The sequence below is a fragment of the Falco peregrinus genome, chromosome 13 (assembly GCF_023634155.1).
Source record: "Falco peregrinus isolate bFalPer1 chromosome 13, bFalPer1.pri, whole genome shotgun sequence".
Taxonomy (NCBI): Eukaryota; Metazoa; Chordata; class Aves; order Falconiformes; family Falconidae; genus Falco; species Falco peregrinus.
Genome location: NC_073733.1, coordinates 21,580,591 through 21,605,878, shown reverse-complemented (window position 1 = coordinate 21,605,878; position 25,288 = coordinate 21,580,591). Strand labels below are relative to the sequence as shown.

General features: G+C 40.4%; 2 protein-coding genes across 10 annotated transcripts in view; both read left to right on the top strand.

Moving 5' to 3' along the window:
- The first annotated feature begins 1,304 nt into the window (after positions 1 to 1,304).
- Positions 1,305 to 18,694, top strand: APOOL (apolipoprotein O like). Of its 4 annotated transcripts, none has more exons than XM_055817885.1 (9): positions 1,305 to 1,432; positions 8,205 to 8,309; positions 8,919 to 9,038; positions 10,593 to 10,647; positions 11,564 to 11,662; positions 13,227 to 13,318; positions 14,941 to 15,027; positions 16,698 to 16,854; positions 18,291 to 18,694. In XM_055817885.1, exons 1-9 carry the CDS (start codon positions 1,421 to 1,423, stop codon positions 18,386 to 18,388), a joined length of 825 nt encoding a protein of 274 aa, XP_055673860.1. In that variant the 5' UTR covers positions 1,305 to 1,420; the 3' UTR covers positions 18,389 to 18,694. The 4 variants fall into 4 exon arrangements, with proteins under 4 accessions (XP_055673860.1, XP_055673861.1, XP_027641546.2 ...); XM_027785745.2 differs by lacking the exon at positions 1,305 to 1,432 and adding an exon at positions 1,878 to 1,998; XM_055817886.1 differs by lacking the exon at positions 10,593 to 10,647.
- Positions 18,695 to 19,468: 774 nt separating this feature from the next.
- Positions 19,469 to 25,288, top strand: part of ZNF711 (zinc finger protein 711) — a 61,654-nt gene continuing 55,834 nt past the window's right edge. For 5 of the 6 annotated variants that reach the window (XM_055817881.1, XM_055817878.1, XM_055817879.1 and 2 more), the window contains exon 1: positions 19,469 to 24,440. The gene's annotated coding sequence lies outside the window, so the exon portion shown is untranslated. The remainder of the gene's footprint in view (positions 24,441 to 25,288) is intronic. The other variant, XM_055817876.1, reaches the window with a different exon arrangement.

Sequence of the window (25,288 nt, the reverse complement as noted above, 5' to 3'; positions counted from 1 at the left end):
AATACGTATTTTAGAGCCATCTTGAAAAGTTTGAAGTGTCGAAGCTTCAAACACCAGTAATCTTCCATGGTTCAGCCTTGTTTTTCTAACCAGCTGTGAGATGAACTGAGGTGACGGGGACCCACCTGCCTGTGCCCGGGGAATGTCCCAGCGGACCGCAGGTTAGGAGAGTTTGCAACTTTTCTATAGCCACCACCTTGCTTAAGCGCTTTTAGGAGCAGATGCTTGACCGACGCCGTAGTGAAGCCCCTCAGCTCATGGACGCTACAGAGAGAGAAAATTAACTGCTCTAGGCGAATGCAGGTAAAACTGGGTTTCAACCCCTGGGTGATACAGTATTTCTTCAGTTTCACAACAGTCTTTTTAATTTTATACTTGTCTATATAGTCAAGAGATGACCCAATAGTTTCTATAGGCAATGAACGTTAGGTTTCTTTTCTCCCTCTTTTCAGATGAGTTCCGCGTGAATTACCGTAACCGGCTGCGTTTTTTCTATCACAGATTAACTTGGTAACTTTTTGTGTGTCTACAACGAAAATTTACGAATGGAAAACTTCACTGTGTGTTGCTCACTGGGCATATACCTCATGGTACATTGCACAGACTTGTAAGTTGTAAGTTGCACTGCAACATTAAAAAAGGAACATATTGCTCTTTTTTCAAAGATATTAACTTATTTAAGAGATAGAGTCTGTACATTATTAAAAAGAACATTTATTCTTCCTAAATTCAAAAGAAGCTTTTGGTTGGGGGGGGGGGGGGGAGGGGGATAAAATGTTGTGAACTTCAGTTGTATATTTGGACCTCAATAAACGAATTATCTGCACTTAGACGTTGTGCTGCCGTGTGCGCTCTGTAACGCCCGGGGCGCCGGGGCGGGAACGGCGCGTGCGGGGCGCGGGCACGGCGGGAGCGCGCGGGGCGGCCGAGAGCGCGGGCGCGCCCCCCCCCCCGCCCCCCCCCCGCCCAAAGCCGTTCGTCCGTGGGCAGGGCGGGCGCTGCTGAGGGGGCGGGGGGGCGTCGTGTGTTAAAATGAGGACGTGGGGCGTTTGCTCTTTCTGGGCTGACATGGAGTCAGTCACCCGGTGTGCTGGAGGAGGTGCTGAGGCGAGAGCGTTTTCTTCTAGGAGCTAAGGGAAAAAATAATAATAATAACGCGAGGATCAGGGAGATGGCCGTGCCCGCGCCTTCAGGCGGCAGGCGCTGGGCGGCCGCTAATGGCTCCGGCGCCGTGCGGAGCCGCGGGGGACAGCGCGCCCCGGCTCTACGGCTGAGGGGGCGGCGCCCCCGCCCGCGGGTCCCGGGGGGCGGAGGGGGAGGGGAGCCCGCCCGCAGCCCCGCCCCGCCCCGCCCGCAGCCCCGCCCCGCCCGCGCGGCCCTTCTCGCCCGCCGTAGGCGGCCGCGCGGGGCTGTCGCTAAGATGGCGGCCAAGGTGAGTGCCGCCTGGTGGGAAGGAGGGCGGTGCTGCGGCTGGGGCGGCTGCCCTGGGCCCGGCTACCCCTCACGCTCGGCCGCTGCGGGAGCCGGAGGACGCCCCGCGGGGCCTCTTGCCGCTCCGCCGCCGTGCGGCGGCTCCCGGAGCAGCGCGGCCTGCCCGCACGCTCCCCTCCCGTCAGAGCCGGGCCGAGCCCCCGCGGCCCGCCGGGCGCCCCGCCGGCTGCGGAGAGGGAAGGAGCCCCTTGTGCCGGCGGGGCTGCGGGGCCGGCGGGTCAGAGGCAGGGCTGGCCGCGCCGGTGCGTACGGCCCAGGCCCGGGGCTGCGCCGCCCAGGCCTCGCCGGGCCCGGGCGCAGCGGGGGTGCGCTGGGCCGGCAGGCGGCGGCGGCGGGCGGGCCCGGCGGGCTGAGGAGCCCCGCGGTGCCGTCACCCCGCGCAGGCCGCCCCCGCAGCGGGGACGTCCCCTCAGCCCGGCCCCGGGCGGTCGGATGAAGGAGCGGTGGGAAAGTCAGAGGTCTCGGTGTTGCCTTCTCCCTTACAGAACTGGAGGTAGAGAGAGCAGGGTAAGGCGATGGTTAAATTGTACACAGGGAATAAAAAAAAAGTATTTTTCTTACTTTTGTTCTGGTTGTTCTCCGCCTCCTTACAGCCTCTGAAACTGCTGCCCCTTACTCGAGTTGCAACACCAAGGTACTGGTTTGGTGGTAGCGTTGTGGAGTGGTGTTACACATCGCTAAAACGAGGATGTTAAAATCATGCCCTTACAAACTAACAGGGTCACAAGTATCTGCAATATCTAATTCTCGAGACCATACAGTGTCTTTAAACAGGAGGAAAAGGTGTCTGTAAAAAGCTAGGCTTTTATCTCAGATATTTAGACAAATTTTCCAGTTTCCATAGTCATAGTGCTGAGTAGGTTGCTCTTACACGAATCTTCATACTTAGAGTTGCAAAACATTTAAAATGTGTATATATTTGCAAAGGAAAAGATGATGAGAATGAGGACAGATGGCCAGAGAATAAAAATGAAGCCTTTTTACCTCAGTTTGTTACAAGACAAGTACCAGAAAAGAGAAGCTGTATTTGGCTTTGCTGTATGGCGAAGTCATCTCGAAGTAGTACAGTTTAGTACATTAATCTGAATGATTCCATATCTTCAGACAAGTGACATAACTTTGTGTGTGTGCTCTTTATTATTTACTTTGAAAAGTTATTATAGAGTTATATTCTGAAGTTTTTACTCCCTGTGGGTTACCATCTGGCAGACAAAGGTTAAGAACAAATCTGTAGTGTCAGTAAGTTGAGTTGAAGTGGAAGGGTGCTCTGTTCCACTCGTGCAGTTTTTTGTAGTTGTCAGTCGAGCTTTGTAAATGTATATCCAAATCAAAATACTGGATTAGGCCTAGAAGCTTTTGGCAGTCATTGCGTCTCATGTAGCGCCTGTGAAAAATAAATGAAAAGCCTAGGAGGCAGTTCTTTGTTCGACCTCAAGACGTGTAAGTGGTAGGAGAAAACCTGTGCTTATTACTCTTTGAGTAAGAACTTTCTGCTGAAAATACGACATGCAGTAGCTGCTGAAATTTGCTCTTATTTTAATCCAGCTAATAGGCTCTGGCTTTGTGATATAGAAGGCATATATATACACGCATGCATCAGATTTTTGCATATAGTCTGCTCCTTTGATTACCAGGTTTTGTTGTGAGGCTTGTTCCTACCTTCATGGCAAGTTTCCTTATTTGTGCTCCAGTTCTTGAAGCAAGTATATAGAATTTGCAGTTTTAATGGGAAACAATACTTAATGTGTTGGAGATCAACATAAATTAAATAATGGTTTTATTATGCTTTAGTTTGTATTCTGAATCTTTCAAGTTGGAAGAGAGTGAATTCTTTATAGTGACGTGGCTTTAACTTTTTTTTATAGAATCTATTTTTCATTTTTGATAAGATTCTGACACTTTGAAGTAGATAGTTTGAAATCAAAGACTTAAAACCAAAATTATCCAGGTACATTTGACAGTTTCATTATTATATTTTGATTGGTTTTACTGTAGTTGTGCTATTAAAAGGCATAGCTGTAACAGTTTTCTGTGGAGAACATATAATAAATTTCTTCAGCAAATTGCTGTTTAGTCTGCTCATAAAAAATAATACCGTCTCTGTTAGTCTGCACTGTTTAGTGCTTTGAAATAACTGGTGTGCTTTTTATGCCTGGGAAGAAAAACAGCCTACTGGTGGTACGTGCTGCAATGTGATGGCGGTGGCATTACAGGAAGTATTATAACTGTTGCCATTGACCTTTCCCCCATCAGGGCGTTAAGGCTAGTAATTTCCAGTATAATTTCTGGTGTCTGTAATCCTGGAGATGTTTAGAACTATGTTCGTACAGACTTCATCTCCAGAAGATGTCATCTGGGCTCGTGGCTTTTGTAACTGCTGGTATTTCGATCTGTCGAAAATCTGGGTGATTTTCTTTTGTTAGCTTCATAGGGTTTAGGTCAGAACGTTCATTCAGATAAATGCAGGGCTAGTAGTAAAAAGCAGAGCAGGTGTTGAATTAAAGTCTTTCAATTGAAAAAAAATATTTAAAATATTTCCTGAATCATTAAAGTGATTTTTGTTTGCATCAATCATCAGCTGACATTCTGGAGTCATTCTTCTGGTTGACCATGTAATTCCAGGACTTTTGACACCTGGAGCTTGTTGCAGATGTTTTTCTCCATACTTCTTTAGTAGTGTTTGGTATGATTGTGATCCTGCTATTTCTTAATTCTCAATAACTTTTTTCAGAAGATTTCATAGGTAAAATAACTTTTGATTTTTTAACTAAACAATGTATGATTTTCCTTCTTTAATACATAGTATGCTTTGAAGTAATTTTTATTGAAATCATTTTTATAAGTCAATACTAGAAACAACTTAGCTAATTGAGGGCTTTTTAACATACTTAGTCATTAGGTAAAGGAAGAGGATAAAACAGCTAAATGCAGTAAAGCCTCTTTAGTGCAGTCAAGGTGATGTTCCTTTTCTTCCACCTCGGTTCTTTGTGATTTCAATGGAAAAGAGTGAAACCTTGGAATAATTGTGCCACCGTAAATGTTAGATAGTACAGCTGTTCACTTAGGGTTTTAAACATTTATGCATTTGTCTTCAGGCATCCGAAATAAAGCAATTACTGACAGTCAGGAATTGGGTACTTTCATCATTCCCTTATAGCTTTCTCTTCTACATTTAGCACAATAAACTCCATTGAGAGGTTTTAAAACAGATTAATCAAATTTTAAGTGAACATTAAAACTTTTTCATACTTTTTCATGCTTTCTCACTTCTCACTTTTAAGTTTTATTTTCCTTCTCATGTCTACTGAAAATTGGTGTGTTTTCGTAGCATCTTGTACTGAAATAAGCAATCTGAATTATAAGTTTTAAACAGTTTTCTTTAATAAATCTTCAAAAATACAGACTTTAGGGGTGGGAGGTGGCTGTCCCTTTGTAGACAACCTTCTGTGGCCCAGACTGGCATTTTGGTCTAAGTGGCTTTATCAGAAAGACAGTTACTGTGTTAATTGGTTCATATGTCGGTTTTTGCCACCCTCTGTCCCTCTTTTCTGTATTGGGGGTGGTTCAGTGCTGGGAGAGCTGCCCTCCCGTGCTGGGCACAGCTGAGGTAGCAGAGGTGGCCCTGTTGGGCACTGAAAGGAGGAATGGCAAGTACTCCTCAGTGTAGCAGTCATAACCGAAGTTGTACTAAGCATGTTAGATCATCCACGTTTAACCTTAAATACCATTATATGTTAAACCTTTTGTCAGCATGTGACTAACTGAACTTTTTCACAGTGCTGGTCAGCGTTCACGATCTCGGCATGGCTGTGTTTTCATACATGCTTCTGTGCTGTCCCCACCTCTGCTGACTGGGACTCCTGCCACAGTGAGTTCCTTAGGGCTGTATCCCCAGCTTTCATCTAGTGGCCATGCCTAGCAGTTCTCTGTCAGTGCCCCCCTGGCCTGCATCACTTCATCTGCAAAGGTATTTTGGACTGTCACTATGTAAATTAAGCAAGTAGTACATGCTGGTCAACATGGCTGGCTTACAGTGATGGCTTTGCCAGCTGAGACTTGCCAGCCTGGCTGTGCTGGGGTTGTGGGCTTGTTTTGATGCTTCCAGCAGATGTAGCTGCATTACAGAAATGTTATAACGTCATCCTGGCCTGAAAAGAAAAAGTGGTGGGGTTCTGTTTCTGGAAGCAAAACGAGCTCGGTCCTCCACATTTTCCTACCATTTACATATTGAAGAAAAGCATGAAATAGGTAGCCACTAGCAGGCTTTTAGGGTGGTGCAATAATTACGCTGACAAGAAAGTTTTATGCTTCAAGGAGAGGGAAGGGGCACACTGGCTGTGTTTTAAGAGTGGGCATATTATATATTAATAAAGACCGTTAGAGTAACCCTGCCTCCCCTTAGCTTCCCATGCCAAAAAAAATCGTAGCTGAAGAATAATTCTTAGCTTCATCCTACAGCTTTCAGCTCTGGTATTGTCTGCTCTCCCCTTGGTTCGTAACAGTCCTCTCCTCATTGCAGCATCCTCCTTTGTTCTCCTGTGGCTTTCTGTTGCACTGTGATTGTATGGTCTGAAAGTTTTGCTGATGATCGCACAGTTTATTTTAGAAGCGATGGTGTCGTGCTGTCTTGAGTAGTTTGATCTGCTTGTGATCGATTTCTCATGAAACTGAGCTCATTCAGGGTGGTGCTTTTGCCTGGCTTCATGTTCATTGTGGTTTTATTATTATAAATAAATGGTATGGAGTAAACCCCTCTCCTTTGACAGGGTATTTCCAATTGGAAGATGAGATAACAATGAGGATATAGTGGAGTTTTATACTAGGGATTTAAGGTATTTGTCAAAATCAAGTTGGTTTTTCCTCGCTTTCTATTTTTCTGGCACTCTACCACCACCATCATCTCTATGCAGACCCTGGGAACATTTTTCATACTTGTTTCCACATTTTTAAAGTTTCAAAAATGCTTCAGATGAAGAACAGGACAGAAAATTCTTTACTGATACAGAAGAAGCCGTAACATACCAAAGTTGCAAATGCTTCAACATGTTGTGGCAAGTTTTTTAATAGGTAGTATGCCAGTGTGCTTAGTGCCAGCTCTGACCGGAATCTGAAGACAGCAATTTAAAAAATACTCATTTGAAGCTGCATTTGAGTTTAAGCTTTGTGTAATATACAATGTTTTTTTCCAAATTAATGTTTTAAGTAGACATCAAGCTTTCATGATGTGTCCTGGTTTTGGCTGGGACAGAGTTAATTTTCTTCTCAGTAGCAGCTGCAGTGCTGTGTTTTGGGTTGGGGTGAGAATAGTGCTGGTAACACACTGATGGTTTAGTTGTTGCTGGGTGATGTTTGCACTAAGTCAAGAGTGTTTCAGCTTCTCAGGCCCTGCCAGCGAGAGGGCTGGAGGGGCACAAGACGCTGGGAGGGAGCAGAGCCAGGACAGCTGACCCCAGCAAGGTGGGGGATGTGCCATACCATGGGATGTTGTGCTGGGTGTATAAACTGGGGTTGGCCAGGGTCTGCAGATAACTGCTGGGGGACTGGCTGCGCGGCGGTCCGGGGGTGGTGAGCAGTTGTATTGTGCATCACTTGCTTTTTTTAACTTCCCTTTGGACTTCATTCATCTCCCCTTCTCTATTACTGTTATTGTTGTTGTTATTATATTTCAGGTGTTAAATTGTTCTTATATCAACCCTTGAGTTTTACCTTTTTCTCAGTTCTCCTCCCATCCCTCTGACAGGGCAGAGGGGGAGTGACTGACTAGCTCTGTGGTGCTTAGTTGCCAGCTGGGGTTAAACCATGACATGACCAAACCTGTATATCTGTAATTTACATAGTAATGTATGTGATTTGAAAGATTCAGCAGGTGATTCTTAGTTCCCATTACTGCCCCCCTTAAAGGGGGCTTATAAGAAAGATGGGGACAGACCTTTCATATGGCTGGTCACAATAGGACAAGGGGGAATGGCTCTAAGCTGACCGAGGGCAGACTTAGGGCAGATGTTGGGAAGAAATTCTTCCCCGTGAGGGCGGCGCTGGCAGAGGCTGCCCAGAGCAGCTGTGGGTGCCCCATCCCTAGGGGTGCTCAGGGCCAGGCTGGACGGGGCTGGGGGCAACCTGGGCTGGTGGGAGGTGTCCCTGCCCCTGGCGGGGGTTGGGGCTCGGGGGGCTGTCAGCTCCCTCCCAGCCCAAACCAGGCTGTGATGCTCTGATTTTCATTTCCGTTAATTGTCAGCATGCAGTTACTGCAAACAGGTGATAGCTGAACCACTCTACGAATTGGAATGGAAAGGAGCTGACGTTTTGTCTGATGTCATGGAGAATTCCTGTAAATAAAACTGAGGCACTTTTTTGCTGAAACAAGTAACTCATTGACTTGGGAATACCTGTATGTTGAATAGATTGGAACTTAATATACCTTAAGGGATAACGGAAGCATCAACATGGCTTTGAACACAAAATTCTTCCTTGTATTTTAGACGTAACTGTTATCGGTGATCTCTAGCTTTTTTTTTTTACCATTGTAATTTGAGAAAAAACTTTATATAAGACAGAAGAGGTTCCTAAAAGGCATACTGTTTTAAAATGGTTTTAAAAGCGACCTCTTTAATCGCAGACTTGATGAAGCACAACACAACAGGAAAATCCAGATTTTACTGGGGTGAAATTTTATTTCTGCCTTAAGAGTCCCTTTTTTCATCTGTCTGTCCCAGGTTGCAAAACTGGCAGCTGTTTCTTCTGGTCTGCCATTTGCATGCATTACCGTATATGCAGCAACAGAAAAGGAATCAAAAAGTCAGCTGGTGAAGCCAAATCAGGTAAGAATCTTTCTGTTTGTCAGTCTTTGAAACAATACTAGAAGAACCTGCAGAATACCATCTCTTTCCATTGAATTATGTTACCCAGTAAGTAAAATACATAGCTAAGTAGTACGTGATTAAAATTACCTCCTAAGTAACCAACCAATGTAGCACAAAGAAAACATGAAGTGTTTCACTAGTAAGTTATTAAAATCTTACTGCATTTTCATTATTACGTTATTTCCAGACTGAAGCCAGAAAAGGTAAAAAGGGTATAATACTGATAATAACAGTCTTTTTCTATTGTACAATTTCTAGTAATACGTGCATGCATCTTCTAGCTATTTTTGCTTGCACTTTTTCTGCATAAAAGGTAATTTTGTCATACTCAGTAATTCTACTTCTTAGAACCTATACAGTGCTTTCAATTTTAATTTCTGAAGAATTAACCTGTAGTCACACTCGTGTAAAATTTGTAAATATAGAAGAGCATAATTCAATATAGAGGTTTTGTCTGCTGTAATGGGAACACTAAGGATTTGCTGTCTTGATAAACAGTATTTGGTGTAAATAGTAATCAGTATACAAAATTATTTCCCTGCAGTACAGTTACACTTCTCTTTCCAGCTTCCAATTTACTGTCCGCCACCTGTGAAATCGAAATACATAGAAGAACAGCCTGGTCACTTGCAGAAGCAATTTTCTTCAGTAAGACAGACAACCGGCCGCTATGTTGGATGGTGCAGGGTAAGAAGTACCTGCATCCCAAGGTTCCTACACAGTGCCTGACAGCACTAGACTAAAACATTGGAAAGCAAGCATGGAAAACTCATCCTGGAGGGTTTTTTGCAGTTTCTTGTACTAGCCTACACCTGTGATTTAAGATGCAAAAATGAACCCTTCTGTCATTTTTCTCTGCTGTGCTTATAGTGGGAGATGTGTGTTCTCCTGGTTTGCAAATCAAAAGACAGTGAGTTGAATAGGTCCCCTTCCGTCAGTGCTACACTGGATCTGGGCCAACCCTCAGTGTCAGATTCAGAAATATCTCTTGGTTAACTTCTACAGCAAGAGTTACATAGGTAAATTCTTGCAAGCAGAATTTGATAGCATTTAGGAATCTGAAATTCCAGGTGTAGTCCACAGAGAGAGCTGCTTCCAAAGGGTGGGTTAAAAGACCTGATTTAGATACTTCAGGAAAGACAAAACTGAGTGTGTCCGATGTAACTGTTAAAGCAGGCTATTACTAATTAGTTATCAAAAATACCACACAACTCTGTTAATGAATGTTCTAGGCATAGAAGGAAATGGGATACCTGTCCCCTGTCCCATGCTCTTAACTGCTAGTAAATAACAGCTCTACACTATGGCTGTGGTTAGTATGACATATTGTGCTTGTATTTTTCTGTTGTGAACAAAGTAGACCCTATTATTTGAAAAAGGCAAAGAAATTAACATGTCTTCCTGTATTTTCTCTACATTTTGATTCCACTGGTCTGGGAAGACTTTGTCTGTGACTGATAACTGAAATAATTTAGTTATCAATTTGTATCACGCTTTTCCATGCCCTGAATCAAATGTTTCCGAGATTGACTAGCAGTGACCTCTGGTGGTACAAATTCTGTGTTACTGCAAACAAATTATTTTGGTGAAATGATTCAAGATTACATTCTTTTTCATTAATCTCTTAAAGAATGTGTGTTTACTCAATGTATTTAGCAATCTGAGGAAAATGATACTAATAATAGGCTAGTGGAAGTTTTTTTTTTCTGGAGAAAGAAAAGCCTGTAATTAAATCAACCAAAATTTGAAGGGAGTAATGCAAACTAGTTGAGCACACATCTTAGACCAAATCAGTATTGCTTATCTTCAGTGAAAGTGAGCACCATTTTTACAAACTAAAAGGCAAAGTCAATTTTACTGAGTAAGTCTCTCAATGGAAGAGGAGATTGTATTTTATAATTGAATTTTCTTACATTACACAGTTGGCGTCCAGGTGTTTTACTCCCCGAGAGTTTTGATTCTGAGATGTCAATTTTGAAAGTGATCTTACTATATTAAAGATATTTTTTTAAAAATTAAGTATGGATGGAAGAGTTAAAAATATAAATACGGTAGTCAAAAAGGAGATAGATCTCAGCATGGCCCCTGTAGAAGTTCACTGATCTGGTTTGTTTTTTTTAAAAGTTACATAATATTTCTTTGTCTCATTGTGCTGAGCCATATGTACCAACTGAGTAGTTTTGTACTGAAAACTTTTGCAAAGATTTTACATTTGGTTTGGTTTTCTTTTTTTTTTGGTAGGATGCTTTTGTCTTTGTTAAAAATGGCATAATGGATTCAATTCAATTTGGAAAAGGTAGGCAGATCGTATCTCTGAATTGAGCATTTTCTGTTGTTTCTTCTAGTGACTTAGAAAGGTGGCTGAAACAGCAAATTCTAGTTACATGGGGGGGAGGAGGGGGACCAGCTGGAAGGGGAGTGCACTGGGGTACTTCCCGCAAGTGTGTGTGGGGAAACCTGGGACTGCTGTTAATTCAGTATGGAGTGTCATTTCTGTGCTCAAATGAGAGAAATGACCAACTAAATAGTACTTATTCCTCTGATTTTAGCTTTGTTCTTAAAATCCTAGTATCACAGAATCATTGAAGTTGGAATCTCTATAGATCCATAGATCTCTCTGTAGAGGCACCTCTGTAGATCGTCTAGTCTAGGTACCTGCTTAAAGCAGGGCCAAGGTAGGTTGCTGATGTGTGTCTCTGTCCAGTCAGGTCTTGGAACGTGCAGGGATGGAAAGTCCATTATAAGTGTCTCAATTATGTAACAGCTTCTTAATTCTAGCACAAGCTATAAGCATTCAAGTTCAGTATCAGAAACTATAGGTAAGTTATTTTCCTTGAAAATAGCTTATTGGGAGATTACAACATACATGTTGTCTCATTTAATGTATATTAACCCATAGTAAAATCGAAATTTAAAAATATGCTTTTGTTTACTAAAGATTAACATTTTACAAAACACATAAAAGTATCTAAGGAGAAAAATTGTTAACTTTGCTGCTGTGTTTTAATGACTGATTCTGGTTCTGTCTAACGTAGACTGGAAAATAAGGCACCTTCATTCATTAACAAAAAATCCAGTCTTGGGCTGTTTTCAGTTTTGGATATTCATAATTTTACTTCCATCTTTATTTCTTAAGTGGGAAATAAAATAAAAGGATTAATATTGAATTGCTATGCCTTTTTTTGGTGTGGTTTGTTTTTTTTTTTTCTAAGATGCTTATGTTTACCTGAAGAATCCACCACCAGAATTTCTTCCCAAAGTTGGTGTAATTACAATATCGGGCTTAGCTGGCATAGTCCTGGCAAGAAAAGGTAGGGGGTTTTGCTTATTTTCATTATTGGTGTGTGGAATATGTAGCATGTAGTAATTTTAATGGTTCAAAAGACTTTTCTGAACCATAGGCCAAACCCTGCATAACTAGTATTTAAAAAAGGTCCTTCCTGATTCATTGAAGGGACAATATTAAATACTACTTTTAGAAGCTGGCTAAGACATAATAGACAGAGCAGGATTATGTAGTGATTTTTAATGGTGGAATCAACAGAAATTCCAAGTAGGGCACTTGTTTTGAGTTTGTTCATTATTGGTTTTTGGAAACAATGTCTGTATGGGGGGAAATCGGAAGGAAATTAACAGGCAAGGTTACTGAATGTAGTGAAAACAAAGGGTTTGGAGGGAAGGTACTGAAGAATGTTGGCATCTGGCTAACAGGTACAAGAGAATACACATTGGAAGGCATGGTTTCGGCAGCTTTGTAGCTAAAAGGGTGGTTTAATAGATACAGCCGCCTTCCCTTTCAAGGTAAATATTAGAGGAATAATACCTAACCTGCCAGAAAATACTGTTCAGAAATTGTTGATCTGTAATACATTAGTCTGTCTTTATCTGAATGTTTCACAAAGCAGATACGTTGATCAAAATATTAGCAGATTAGTAAAAGCATTCTTCTCGTATCCTGTTACTTTTTGGTGGATGGATTAAAAAAAAGACAGACTTGAACTTACCTGTCATCAGGGCTTCTTCTCAACAAACAGGAACCTGAACCTGGCCCAGCTGTTCCCACGTTTGAACAGAGGCCCCAGTTTCCAGGCTCCTGGCTGCAGTCTGTGTCCTCAGGAAAGTACGCGTGGAGCTAGGGAATAGGAATCCTTTAGGCTGGAAAAGGCCTTTGAGTTCGGCAAGTTCAGCCATTAACCCAGCTCTGCCTGGCCCTGAACCATGGCCCTAAGCACCACATCTACATGTTTTTTAAATGTCTGCAGGGACGGTGACACCACCTGGTCCCTGGGCAGCCTGGCCACCCTTTCCAGATTTCTCCTGAGATCCCCCCTGACCCTCCCCTGGCACAGCCTGGGGCCGTTCCCTCTTGTCCTGTCGCTGGTTCCCTGGGGGAAGAGACCGACCCCCCGGCTCCAGCCCCCTCAGGCAGCCGCAGAGCGATGGGGCCCCCCCGAGCCCCGTTTCTCCAGGCTGAGCCCCCCCCAGCCCCCCCAGCCGGTGCTGCAGCCCCTTCCCCAGCTCCGTGCCCGTCCCTGGACACGCTGCAGCACCTCTGTGTTCCTCTTGAAGTGAGGGCCCAAAACTGGACCACAGCAGCTCCTAAATGACAGAAGACGTTCGTTCTCATTTTTCACAATATTGGAAAAGTGAGTTTGGGATTATTTGTCCTTCAAGAAACCAGTGTTAGAGTATCGGTATCTCCTGCAAATGTGACCGTACTAAACTATAATCACACCGTGTTCTCTCCTCCAGTCGTTACAGGGATGTTTGATGTAAACAATGGTTAGAGGTTAAACAGTTCCATTTAATTGGTACAACTACTTAGCTTTACATTTCATTAGTGTCTAATTATTTGAAATACTTGGCTTTATCCAGATTCTAGATTTAAGAAAATTGCTTATCCGTTGGGACTTACTACTTTAGGAATTTCTGTTTGTTACCCGGCTCAGTCAGTGGTATTTGCCAAGGTAAGTTTACTTGTATTTTAACATTGAATTAACAGTGAATTTAGTCATAACATTCCCATTTCACTTCAACTAAGTATCATGGGACTAGGAGTCAGAATTCACATGCATCTTCATTAAAACATATAATGCATCATAGGAGTTAGTTTCATAACTATAAAAAATTAATACAATAACTGAATTTAAAAATGCAGCCTCTCAATTTCTAATCCTCATTTTTCAAATAAATGAAGATTATTTTATCTTGCTGAAATAAAAGTAAATAAAAAGTAAAGCATTCCTGAACTTGATAAGATAAGCAATTTGAGATACTGGACAATTGCATCTCTTGTTAGAATTCCTTGTTTTCCCGTTACTGTCATCTTGCAGTTGTTGACCTGATTAGAATGTCCTACCTGTTTTATGTAGAAAAGCAGAACTATACTTAATATTTTGTGTGTAAGAATTGCTTGCACACAGTACTTTTCTACACAAAAGAATTGAAAAGCAGGATGAAGTCTGTATATCTCTTCCTGCTCTATTGGAAAGCACGTACTGCTTCATAAGAATTCTTTGTAGTCCTGTGTCAAATTTAGTATTTGTAATCTCAAAACTGTACTTCTGTGTTAAATTGCTGAGATAGGAAAATTCAGTTTAGTTAGTTGCGTTTGGTTCTTATCCATCTTTTAGTTCAATGATCAGATTTAAGTTTTGACAGAAAAATTTGTGGAACATTAGCCTGAAACCTGACTGAAGAAACTACTACTGAATCTCTGTCTTTCCATCATGATGAATCAGTTGTTACTTCATTAATTTGTGGTTTTGTTTGGTATTTTTATAGTTCCAGAGTACTTAGAAAGGTATCACAAAGACCTATACTGTGGTTAAAATCTTTGGGCAATCTTAGTTGCTAAACTGGTATGCTGTTTTATTCTTATAGGCAAATCAGTGAGGGTTAGTTTCTCAAGAGACAGTGGGATTTCTTGGCTTATTGTCGTAAGACTTAAATGTCAGGATTGAATGATGAAGTGAACAGGAGAGCTACGCTGTACTTTATGCCCTGTCTCAGGAAGCTAAATCTTTGCTTCCAATGTACTTGCGTTACGTGTCACCATTTGCACAGTTTTTTGTAGTTGCAGCTGGGGAGTACTCTTTCTACAGAGCATTTGTACAGGTACTCCATAGTTACTGCAGTATTACAAAATTACTGTTTGAAAATAGACTGAAGGGTTTGGCTATGTGCGGGCTTCTCTTTTAAGGCTTTTTTCCTTTTGTATTAGTGTATTCTCTTTGATCATTTCCAACATAGTGTGAGACAAGTTTGGATCCTTCAAAACTGGTGCTCCAGTCTATTGTCCTAACATTGCCAAAACACGCTTTGCTGATTGGGTTTTGATTTGGTTTTGAGTAGGTAGATGTAGCATGTGAGTACTAACTGTGGATTTCTAATACCAGTTGAAATATTATTTAGGATTTGCTTGGTGTGAGAGAAATACGCACTAGATCTCAAAAAGTAGATTATTACAATGTCTTTGCATTGGATCAAGCATGTTCACATGCAAATAAGATGCATTTCATTTGAATGGTCTGTGTATCTTAGTGTTTTTAAAGCTGCTGATCAGTTATTTTTTTTCTAAAAAAAATAGGTAACAGGGAAAAAGTTATTTTCTGCAAGCCATCAAACCTACGAAGCTGTGCGATCAATATGGGCAGAGAAGGAAGATGTCACCAAGGTAGGCTTTCTGAAGCTCTGACTGTAACTTATGAATTCAGAGGGAGAAAAAAATAAATTAGAAGGTCAAGTACTATTCTGCGATACTGTTTAAGATTACTAATTGTGTTACGTGAGGCACCAAAACCCCTTTGATATTTTTCTCATTTCAGTGTTTAATTGATGTAATGTTTGATACCACTTTCAGACCAATAGCTAGTGAGACTGAGCTTCCTGTGTAGTCCCACAGTACATGAAAGATGCATGAGAGGAATGAGCTTCTGTTAAAGCTCATTTTTGATCTTGACAAAAATACTCCATTCTGATTCAAGCTTTGGTCCTAAGCAGGCCACTGAATTAAAGATAAAGGCACACAGACTTATCGTAGGTATGACTACCTTATTCTTAAACATATCAGTGAAGGAAATTCCGCAACCCTTCCAGCTAGGCTCTTAGTTACCCTGTGATAGAAATTGTGTGTGTGTGATTTTTTTTTTGTTTTCCTTGTCCTGTCCTCATTGCAGTCATAGTGAATAAATGGTCAGTAAATATATAGGTCTTTATATTGACCTATTACAGATGGAAAATTTATCATTGTTTTTGACGTTATCTTCTCTGTAGTAGTATAAACTTTTCTTACACAGCAGGCTTTCTGGCTCTTGCCTAATTCTGGTTCTTCTCTGAGCTTTCTCTAGTTTCTCCTTTCTCTGTTTTTTTTTTTTGGGGGGGGGGGGGTGTGTGTGATTTGTGGTGTGTGTTTTTTTTAAGCAAAGTGGTCAACATAAGACATAGTGCTGGCAAGACCTCAGCTGGTTTACTAAGTAGAGGGGAATATTAACCTCCTGCAACTTACACAGGGAATTTGGGTTAGTACGTCCCAGAATTAAACATGTTTTTTCTGCAGCCTGAGTTTTTCTCCAGTGGAAATTTGTAAACCTTTGACAAAAGCGATATATCCCTGCATAAAATGTCAGCTTTGCACAGTGATTTTTTTCTCTTTTTAAAGAAAATGAAAATTTCTGAATTAGAAGTAGTTTGCTTTAAATTTATGGGTTTTATTGTTATACGATCCTCACCTTTTATTTCCACTGAAGAGCACAAACGGAATTCTGAGTTTTGTAAATGAGATTCAGTTAAATGTCATTAAACTGATAGCAAAACAAGGAATTGATGCAGTAAAGACTTTTTCTATTAACTTTATATTTTACCTTGAGTGAAACCTGTCCAAAACGATGTATTATTTTTCATTACTAGAGTGTTAACATGATATATATTTCCATCTTCTGTTAACTAAGGGTAGTAAGTGTTCTGTAAAAACTAAATGCTCTTTCAGTCTTGTTTAAGACTATAGGTTCCTTACCTGTAAATTAACAGTGGCTTCCTTGTGGATCCCTTGAGGGTCTCAGGTAAAAAGCACAGTATCAGACTTATGGCATATACTCATGACAAAGTAGATTTCCTTGTATGTGAATTTGAAGTCGTATCTCAACTGGAGTGTGCTTCCATGCATTTTATTTTTTCCAGCTGTGTCCCTTGTGTGCAGCTGAGTCTTAACATGAGTTGGTATTTCTGTATGATGTCGTATCTGAAAATAATTTCATAAAATATAAGCTTTCAGGCTTGAAGGCTTTATTTTGCAATAATGTATTAAGCATATACTCATGTGCTTTTTTATTAATGTTTGGTTCACAGCTGCAGCAAGAGTCAAAATCAGTTATGCAAGAAGATAAGAAAAAGACTGACATTTCTCCTACAAAACCTGAGTCTGCTATTAAGTCAAGATCATTTAACAGAACAGAATCGTCTCCAGTAGAGTCGTGGAGTACTAAAGATCCAGTGCCTTCAGCAGGTGAATTAAATATTTCAAGTGTAATCTCAAGGCAACTTGCAAATCCAATTACTTGACTTGATGTTGTAGTTACCCTTGCTTTAAAAGGGAGCAGACTGTCATAGCATATTATTCCAGAGAATATGCTGTACACATTATCATTTAATAGGTTCTTCCCTGCCTCAGGGAGGTGCTAATTTTCTCACTGTGGACCCTGTCCCAGTATCAGAATTCTTACATATTTGTTGTTCTCTCTCAGTAATGTTTTCTTTCATTCCATGTAGTGTGGACCGTATCCCATATGGTTAGTAATGTGACGATATCATCAAGTACTTCTATTTAATACCTAAATTATCTTTCTGCTGTCAGAATACCATAAGTGTAATTTAAGGGATTACTGCTGAATTTTTGTGAAAACAGCTAATTTGATTTACTGTTCATTGATTTGAACGGGTTCTATATTTTCAGATGTTGGTAAAAGAGGAATGTGTAACTTTTTCAGGAAAGCAAGCAGAACTTAATGGGGTTTTAAATTTTTTCCCCTTTATTTTCACTATAATATACACTCACATTTTTCTTTGCTTTGCACATGTATTTTTTCTGCTTTAGTTTGTGGAATGCTTTGATCTGGTTTTGCGTTCGCTTCAGGCCAGACTGTCTTCAGTGGTTTTATGTATATAGATAACTTCTGTCTTCGCTTGCATGGGTGGAGTTAGTTCATGACCCTAACACAGCCAAAAATGTCCATGCCCTAAAGTAATCTGTGTTGTCAGAGATGTTTATTTTCACTAGTCCAAATGGGGCAAAGCTTTCAGGGGAACATAGCATCCTTTGTTAAAGCAACTTGGTGTGGCTGGAAAAGAAGCAGACTAGTAGTAGGAGGCACAGACATAGAAAACCTGCCCTTATACTTTCTTAGATCCTCTGGAATTACAGTACCATTGAATACATTGGTCTTTGTGCATTGTCATTCAGGATGGCTGTGAGGGCTCAACGTTTTAGTAAACTTAGTTCATTGGGTTTGGAAATCATGAAGTGAATCTAGGTATGAGTGTTTGTCTTAATTCCGAATTCTTACCGTCTGGCAGCTGCCACAAGGAAGATACTGATTCAGTTGGTTTTGGCAGACAACTGTGCTCCTGAGAGCCGTAGGGGGAGAAAGCCGAGGCTTTTTTTCTGTCCCAAGCTTTCCGTTCCTTTCTGTGTGTAGGGCAAAGCTGTGTTCAGGAAGCAGTATTAGAGAGCAGGAGTAAGACCTGCTCTCCATCCACTGCTGTATGCTCATAGTTACAACATGCCTTCATTGTCCTGTATCACTTACACAGTTTTAACTAGAACATACATATTTTGATCTTTTCTAAGCATTTGGTAATACAGTAATTCTCAAAATAGGCTTTTTTCCCCCCTTAAAGCTCAAATTTATTTTTTTTAATTGAATTACTTATTATTTCTAACAGGACCAGTGAAGACACCAAAATTTAAGCCTGATCCAAAACTTATGGACCATGGTCAGTCCAGCCCCGAAGATGTGGATATGTACAGTACTAGAAGCTAAGACAAATCTGCTTACAAATCTTTGCAAAGTATTACAGATAAGAGGGAGGGAAGAAGGGAAGGAATAATCCTTACAATACATGCTTTGTGAGGTACAATTTAATCAGGTATTTTCTTATATCCCACTTGTATTATTGCCTTACATGATTCTGTTTAGTGAATATTTGGTTTCTCACTGCTTATAAGTAGTGAGAATTCACTTGTTGGTGTCATCAGTTAGACGCTGAGAAAAGGAGATTTGTCAGTGTCTCCTCACAATGAGGTTTCTCTGTGCCAAGTTTGTTAATAAATGTCACTTCACAAAGGATATTTGAAAATGTAAACATATCTCTATGCTTCGGCTCAGATGTTCATTGATCTGAAAGAAAAATGTGATGGATGGGGTTTGCAGAGGCTTTGTTGTTTTTCTTTCAGCTCTGGAATGAAACGCAACTTCTTGCTGGTCTGAGTACCCTTGGTGTTATATGAATAACATTACCTTTAATGCTTGTATAAACAAGTCACTTTTTTTTCATGGCAAGGTCATTTGTTGTCATTTGCCTCTTTCACAAAGGTGAATGGAAACAGCTTCTTGTTCTGTGTGCTGCTTGTGTATTTAAACATCACTATCTAAAACATCCTTTATAGACTATGCATTGAGTTTTCACATACCTCTAATACTTGAAGAACTGTATGCAAATTGCTTAATCCATGAAACCGATACTGTTTGAATTTGTATAGAATGCATTAACAATGCTTAGGAAGTTAGAAACCTGTAGTTTTGAGTTTTAAAGTGCTGACAAATATTAAAAATGCAGAAGTAGCAGGTAGCCAACTGTTTTCTTCCCAGAAGTTTATATGCAGCACCCATTGATCTTGGTAGAATTTCTGTGAAATTCTTTTTCCACAAGAATGAAATTAGAAATTAAGTTTTCTAAGATAAAATTTTCAAACACTGCTTTTATCATTGTGTATATCACTCTACTTCTGTTCATCCTCCATTTCTCTTCAAAGCACTCTTCTAAGGGTTGGAATGGATCTGGTGGTCTTCCTTGAACAAACTGGAAGTCATTATCAGTACACTATGTTAATCAGACTGTTGCCTAGAGGTAACGTCATCTGTATCTGCTCTGGCACTTCCCTGATATATAAACTGCAAAAGGTCACTGTGCTGGTAGCTTGTCCTTCGTTCTGTTGAATTCTGTTATCTTTCAATTAGTGAAAACACGTGCTTCGTATTTTGCTATACAAACAGATTGGCTGGAAAACTTAAGCCTGAAAAGAAATGCTGCTTCCTACGAAGGTACTCTCAGCACCCGGATATGAAGGGGTATTGGCTCCTGTTCTCCATTAGAAGAGATTGCAAATGCGGTTTCTTCTTCGACAGCTGCTAATTCAAAGGCGAATGATTAGTGAAATACAGGCAGACAGTGTTCCTAGTGTCGCTGTGGGGCAGTACTGCGCAATGGAATGTGTGCAAGGCACAAATGATGAACGAGCAGGAGTGAGTGAGGCTTTTAGCACGGTTCAGACACAGATAGGTGTTAATATTTTGGAATCCAAATTTCAGGCAGAGTGTCGGACTTTTTTATACAGAGTCCAACAGAAGGTGAAGTCTGTAAATGTGAAGGTTAGAGAAGAAGAATTCTATTAGTTAAACTTGCTTGGGACAGCAGACAAAGTGTTTTGTTTCTTTAATTATATCTTAAGGCCCAAGAAACTCAGAATTCAGGCAGGAATCAGCAGATATTGTCAGTCTTCATAGAGCTCCTAGACAAGACACATTTAGCATTCCATCACAGAAAGAGGAGTAGAAAAATTAGATGGCTGGGCTTCGTATGCCATTTCCAGGGAAACAGATGCAGACATAAGGCAGGAAGTGATGATGGTGAAGAAATTACCATTTTCAAGTGCAAGACTGGATGGCAGAAATTTTATTATCTCTCTTTGATCAGATTCTGGGCAAAAAAGCATAAAGGAAAAACCATCTGCTCTACTCCTAGATTCTATTTAAATTTATGTCCTTTGAGTGGTACGCTGCCTCAAGTCAACAAGAAACGTAAGATGATGCAGGTTTGCATGGATTTTCTAGGAGTTTACTGTGGTGACATTTTTTCAGTATGTAGTGGAAAACTATGCACAGGCATTAGTCTTCTGGGAACAGGGCGGGAAGCTTCCTTGGATAGCTGTTCAGGATTGAGCGTGTCTGCCCTTTAGAGCAAGGGTAGGCCTTAAAAGACTGCCCACCACCCACAGTGCCAAAAGCTGCTCTGGTCCTTTCCACACAAGTGCATTGCCACTCAAATCTCACGGTGCACGTGAAAGTGCCTGGTCTGCAGAAGGTGCTTTGGACTCCTTGGTGGTTAGGCAGTGAAGAGCTAGAGCAAGCAGTTTGTATTACAGCCCCTGATTTTACGAGTTCATGCTGTAAATGGATGTGATCACAAGCTGTCCTTAGGCTGTGTTTGTCTCAAATTACTCCTTAGGGCAAAATTGTAATAGAACTGTACCCGAGAGTTAAATCATCATTCAGAAGTATTAGATACTTTTTCTGGGATATGAAATTATTGTTTTTTGATGAATGAACAGTGAGGAGTAGGGTTCTAGAGCTCATGAAATGGTACCCTGTGCTGCATCGTTTCTTGGTGGTGGACCAGAGGAGTGAGCCAGCACAGGTTTATTCCAGCACAGATTTTGCCTACTAGTGTCACTTTCTAGTTTTACTTTTTTTGTCAGTTTCTCATTTCTCTCCACAAGGCAGTGTACTGTTTGTTTGTTTTCTACCAACAGTTTTTGTTTAATATCCCTAGCAGTTGAAAAGCTGGGGCTAAGATTAGAGGCTTGGGCTCTGGCACTGAAACAGCTATAGCTAAAGATGTCAGTTTCCCAGTCTGCAGCCAAAGAAAATGGGACAAAAAAAGTATGAAATTTTGTATCCTGTCTGGGTATGTTCTCTGCTTTCAGAAAGACCATAGTTGATCTCTCAGTTGGTATTTCTCTGTCCTGGAGCATAGATTTATTAGTAGTGGGAAGGAATTTTTTAATAAAAACCTGGAATATGATATACTAGTTCTTTACTAACATAAACTTCTGTTAGTCAGTCATAATCTTGTCCACCCATGTGAGATACATGATGAGAGAAATTGGTAGAATTACCAAAAAAAGTGCTGATTATTACAGAAAAGTTTGGAATGTATTTGCTGAAATCAGGGTAGCTCAAATCAGGTTACTCTGCTGCTCTGTGCAGGTATTGGAACGGTGACTCTGAATCCGTACTGTGCAGCTGCCGTTTTGTGAAGCCTTTGTCAGGTTAAGAAGGTGCCTGCCCTCTTCAGTTCAGACATCTGAGCCTCCACCTTTTGTGTCATACTGCGTAGGTGACTTGTTCCAAATAACTACAAGGAACTGTAGCCACATCTCTGTATTAATAATTCATGGTAAAGGTGCTATGCAAGAACTTTAAAAAAGCAGATTCAAATCTACGTTGTGCCATGCTGCTGAGTCCTCATTTGAAATATGTGCCTGACTTGAGCTCTTTAAGGTTTCAGACCCAGTACACAGGAAAAGTTGCACTGCAAGACATGACTTTAGTAATTTATAGTGAAACACTTTGAAATGCCTCTCAAGTATATCATTAATTGTCACTTAAAAGTTTCTTTCATAATGCAATAATACACTAACATAATAAAAGTAAGAATGTATACCGTGATTTTTATATGGTGTAAGTTACTTATTTGTGAAAAATCCAGTGTCTTAAAAGAACTGGGTCACATGATATTTTATAATATAGAAAGTTTTAATTTAATGCATGTTTTTTATTTATGATCGATTGTATTATATAGAGATTTTGAAATTGTTGATAGTAATTTTTTATTTGCAGTAAACTGTTTGTGATAACTTTATTTTGTCATATTGTTGTGAAGCACCTGAAAATAAAGGGTGATAAGATACTTTTTAAAAATTAAGTGTAACTTCTGTATGTTGTCTCATCTATAGGGCAAACTGTCAATTCCTTTTCTCTAATGTATGTTTTAGAAGTTAATTTGGTTTTTTTTTTAAAAAAAGACAAACCTAAGTCACACCTTTTTCACTGACATTGAGGGGGAAAAAACTTCACCCCTGAAGTACTGAAACATACATTCCCAGAAAAAAAAAATAATCACTGCAGTAATGTGCAGGACATATTAATGCTCAGCATTCAGTTGTTTATGTGTCTTAAATTCTGAGAAGTGCTTCCATTTTTTCTTCTTAGTAATTTCTTTTAAAGAATGCTGTAGCTCAGAACTTGGGAGAAAAAAGGCAGCTTTTATCTGTGCTGGCGGAATGACACATATTGTTAGCAGAACCAGGCAGATAACAAATATATTTACTTCGTTATGGCTCCATGATAAACTTCCAGGTAGTTTGCCAATCCAGGGGTCATAAATAATTTAATACATGGTGTAACCTACAGTGTAACTACTTAAAGAAGAAAAATTGTGTGAATAAGTAATGTGGCTATTGCAATGGCAGGTTACCATTATGATTCTTGAATAACTTTGCAAATACTGTAACGATATTTTAATGCATCAGTGTAGTTACCTGGTAGTGAAAGTCTGGAGTATTTCTAAATCATATTCAAATACAGAAAATGTATTTTAAATCTAGAAAGAAGGTGGGGTCCTACAAAGCCTGTAGTTTTTAAAAAGAAGCATTAGTATGCTCTAGTTTGTAATTTTTATTTTAAATTGCAGGGATTCTAAGAAGCACAGCTCGGATACATACTGATGGTAAACGGTAGTGGAGGAGGGCTGTAATTGAAACCGTTCTAGAAGTTACCGTATTATTTATATTACTGCAGTGTTGATGTGCTCTTCTTGTAGACCAGAGTGAGTGTGTAAACCCAGCTGAAATGCTAAAGAGAAGGAAGTCTAGAAGTTGGAAAATCTCGATTTTACACTATTTTTTTTTATTTAAAGAAACTTCTTTACGTTTTAAAGTCTAATGGCCAGATCTATTTTGTGTTGCAAAAATTAAGCATTTTAGTACTCACTAACAGGTTGTAGAAGAGTAGGAGGGAGAGGGAAATGGAAGTTTTATCCCTGACTCAGGAGTGGTGAAAGGGACATGCATTTGGGAGCTCCGCATTTACTGCGGGGCAGAGCCAGAACACTAGTACTCAAGGTGCAGTTATTCTTCACCCTTTCGCTTATGGGCTGATTGCTTTCAGTAAAATAGCTGAAGGAAATTCCATGCGTTTCCCTTACTGTGATCAGGTATTGGGTCTAAACTGAGGCTGTCATGGTTTGAAGTGTTGGTAACTTTTTTTATGCTTTATTTGTAGCAGTCGCAATAGCCCTGTGTGAGATGTGTGTAACGTGCTTTCTGTTTGCGCCTCCCTTGGAACCTGCAACGCAACAGTAGTAGAAAAGAGTGTTTTCCAAAGCCATCTTGAAGCAGTTCTGAAATTGTTTAAGATTAAAGCTAACAAGCAGTTGACCAGCTTCCACCATTGATTTTGGTCAGTAAGTTTGCTTTAGTTACAGCTCTCAATTTGAGAAAATAAAATTAGTCTAGTGTAATCAACCTAGACTGTAGCAGTAGTATGTGTAACTTTGCACTTGATTTTTGTGTGTTCTAGAAACTAAGACAAAAAAAGAAGAGAAATGGGTGTGCTTGTGGCATACAAAGCTAACAGCTGTTTTGGCTTATTGGCATTGGTTTTACTTAGGCACTAAAATGAGACACCTGCTGATGGCCTCTGCAGCCCTTCCGCAAGGGCCAGTCCAGACCTGTTGCCTCCAATAAAATGCTGACAATATGACAAAGTCAGTAGCTTGGGGTTTGTTATCCGCTTCATTAAAACATCTCACCCAAGTAAAACTGCAAATTACATTTCTGCATCTTTGTCTTAATCAAATTTAAAAGCCCTAGGTAAAGCTGTTTGTGTACAACTCGAAGTAGCGGCGCTCGGCAGCTGTGATCTGGAACCAGAGGGAAATTCCCTGCCAAGCAGAACAGCGTGTGTGTATGAATTCGTCCTTCGGGCTTCTGCATTACAGCTAAAGAAGGATCGTGCTGTTTCTTTTACTGAGGTAAACATCTTAAGACCAGTCTGGTAATAGCCTTTTAATCATCATTTGTAAACTCTTGATTGTGCCTTTGACATGTCTTTAAAAACAATGTATATTCAAGGCACTTTGTCTTGAAATACATTCAAAACTTGCTATCTTTAAAACTTTTAAGAGGTAACATAACCCTAAAAGGAGAACAGATAAATGCTTGTGACAGACACTTTGGTGTGTTGAAACTCACATCATTAAAGGAGTACTTTGTGTATGTATTCAACAGTTCAGAAATAGCAAGATTAATGAGACATCTTTATGGAAGTACCCAGTTGTCATAAAAGAAAATATGCTGGAGAAGTTTTCAGGAAGTTATATCTGTAACAAGTTAATTAGTAATTCTTCATAGAGGAAAATGCTGTAAAACAAGCTCAAAATCCAAGATCCTTGGCTTGCTACAGTAAATAACAGTAGCAGAAAGGAGAGTGCACTCTGCTGCTGGAAGAAAGGGTGTTTTACCACAGTTGGCTTCAGGATGTCCATTCTTGAGGTCTTGTGTTTCATTCTGCTCCTGGCCAGCGATTCGCTGAGTGAACATGAAGCTTTAGCACTTGAGACGTGGATGCGTTTTGCTTTTATAGCTGGTCAGAACAGGGCTGTGGCTGTCAGATGCCTGGCTCAGCTGTGGGAGCGCTGCTCTGGTATTGCAATGCCAGCCATATTGCTTCTGAGGAAATTCTCTATATGTTTATTTTTAAATAATGGGAAAACAATGCAAATGTGAAGACCTCCATGTGACAGCTGCTTACCTGTGTTTGCTGTTACAAAGTGTTTCATAGTTCTTGTGTTCTGTACTGCCAGGAGTATGGTGATATTTT

Bases quoted from the DNA above. Each gene is read 5' to 3' on its own strand.
- APOOL (XM_027785745.2), top strand. From the start codon at position 1,924: ATGAAGGAGCGGTGGGAAAGTCAGAGGTCTCGGTGTTGCCTTCTCCCT. The intron at 9,039-10,592 runs GTAAGAAGTACC...TTTTTTTGGTAG, and splicing joins GCTATGTTGGATGGTGCAGG to GATGCTTTTGTCTTTGTTAA. The intron at 15,028-16,697 runs GTAGGCTTTCTG...TTTGGTTCACAG, and splicing joins AGAAGGAAGATGTCACCAAG to CTGCAGCAAGAGTCAAAATC.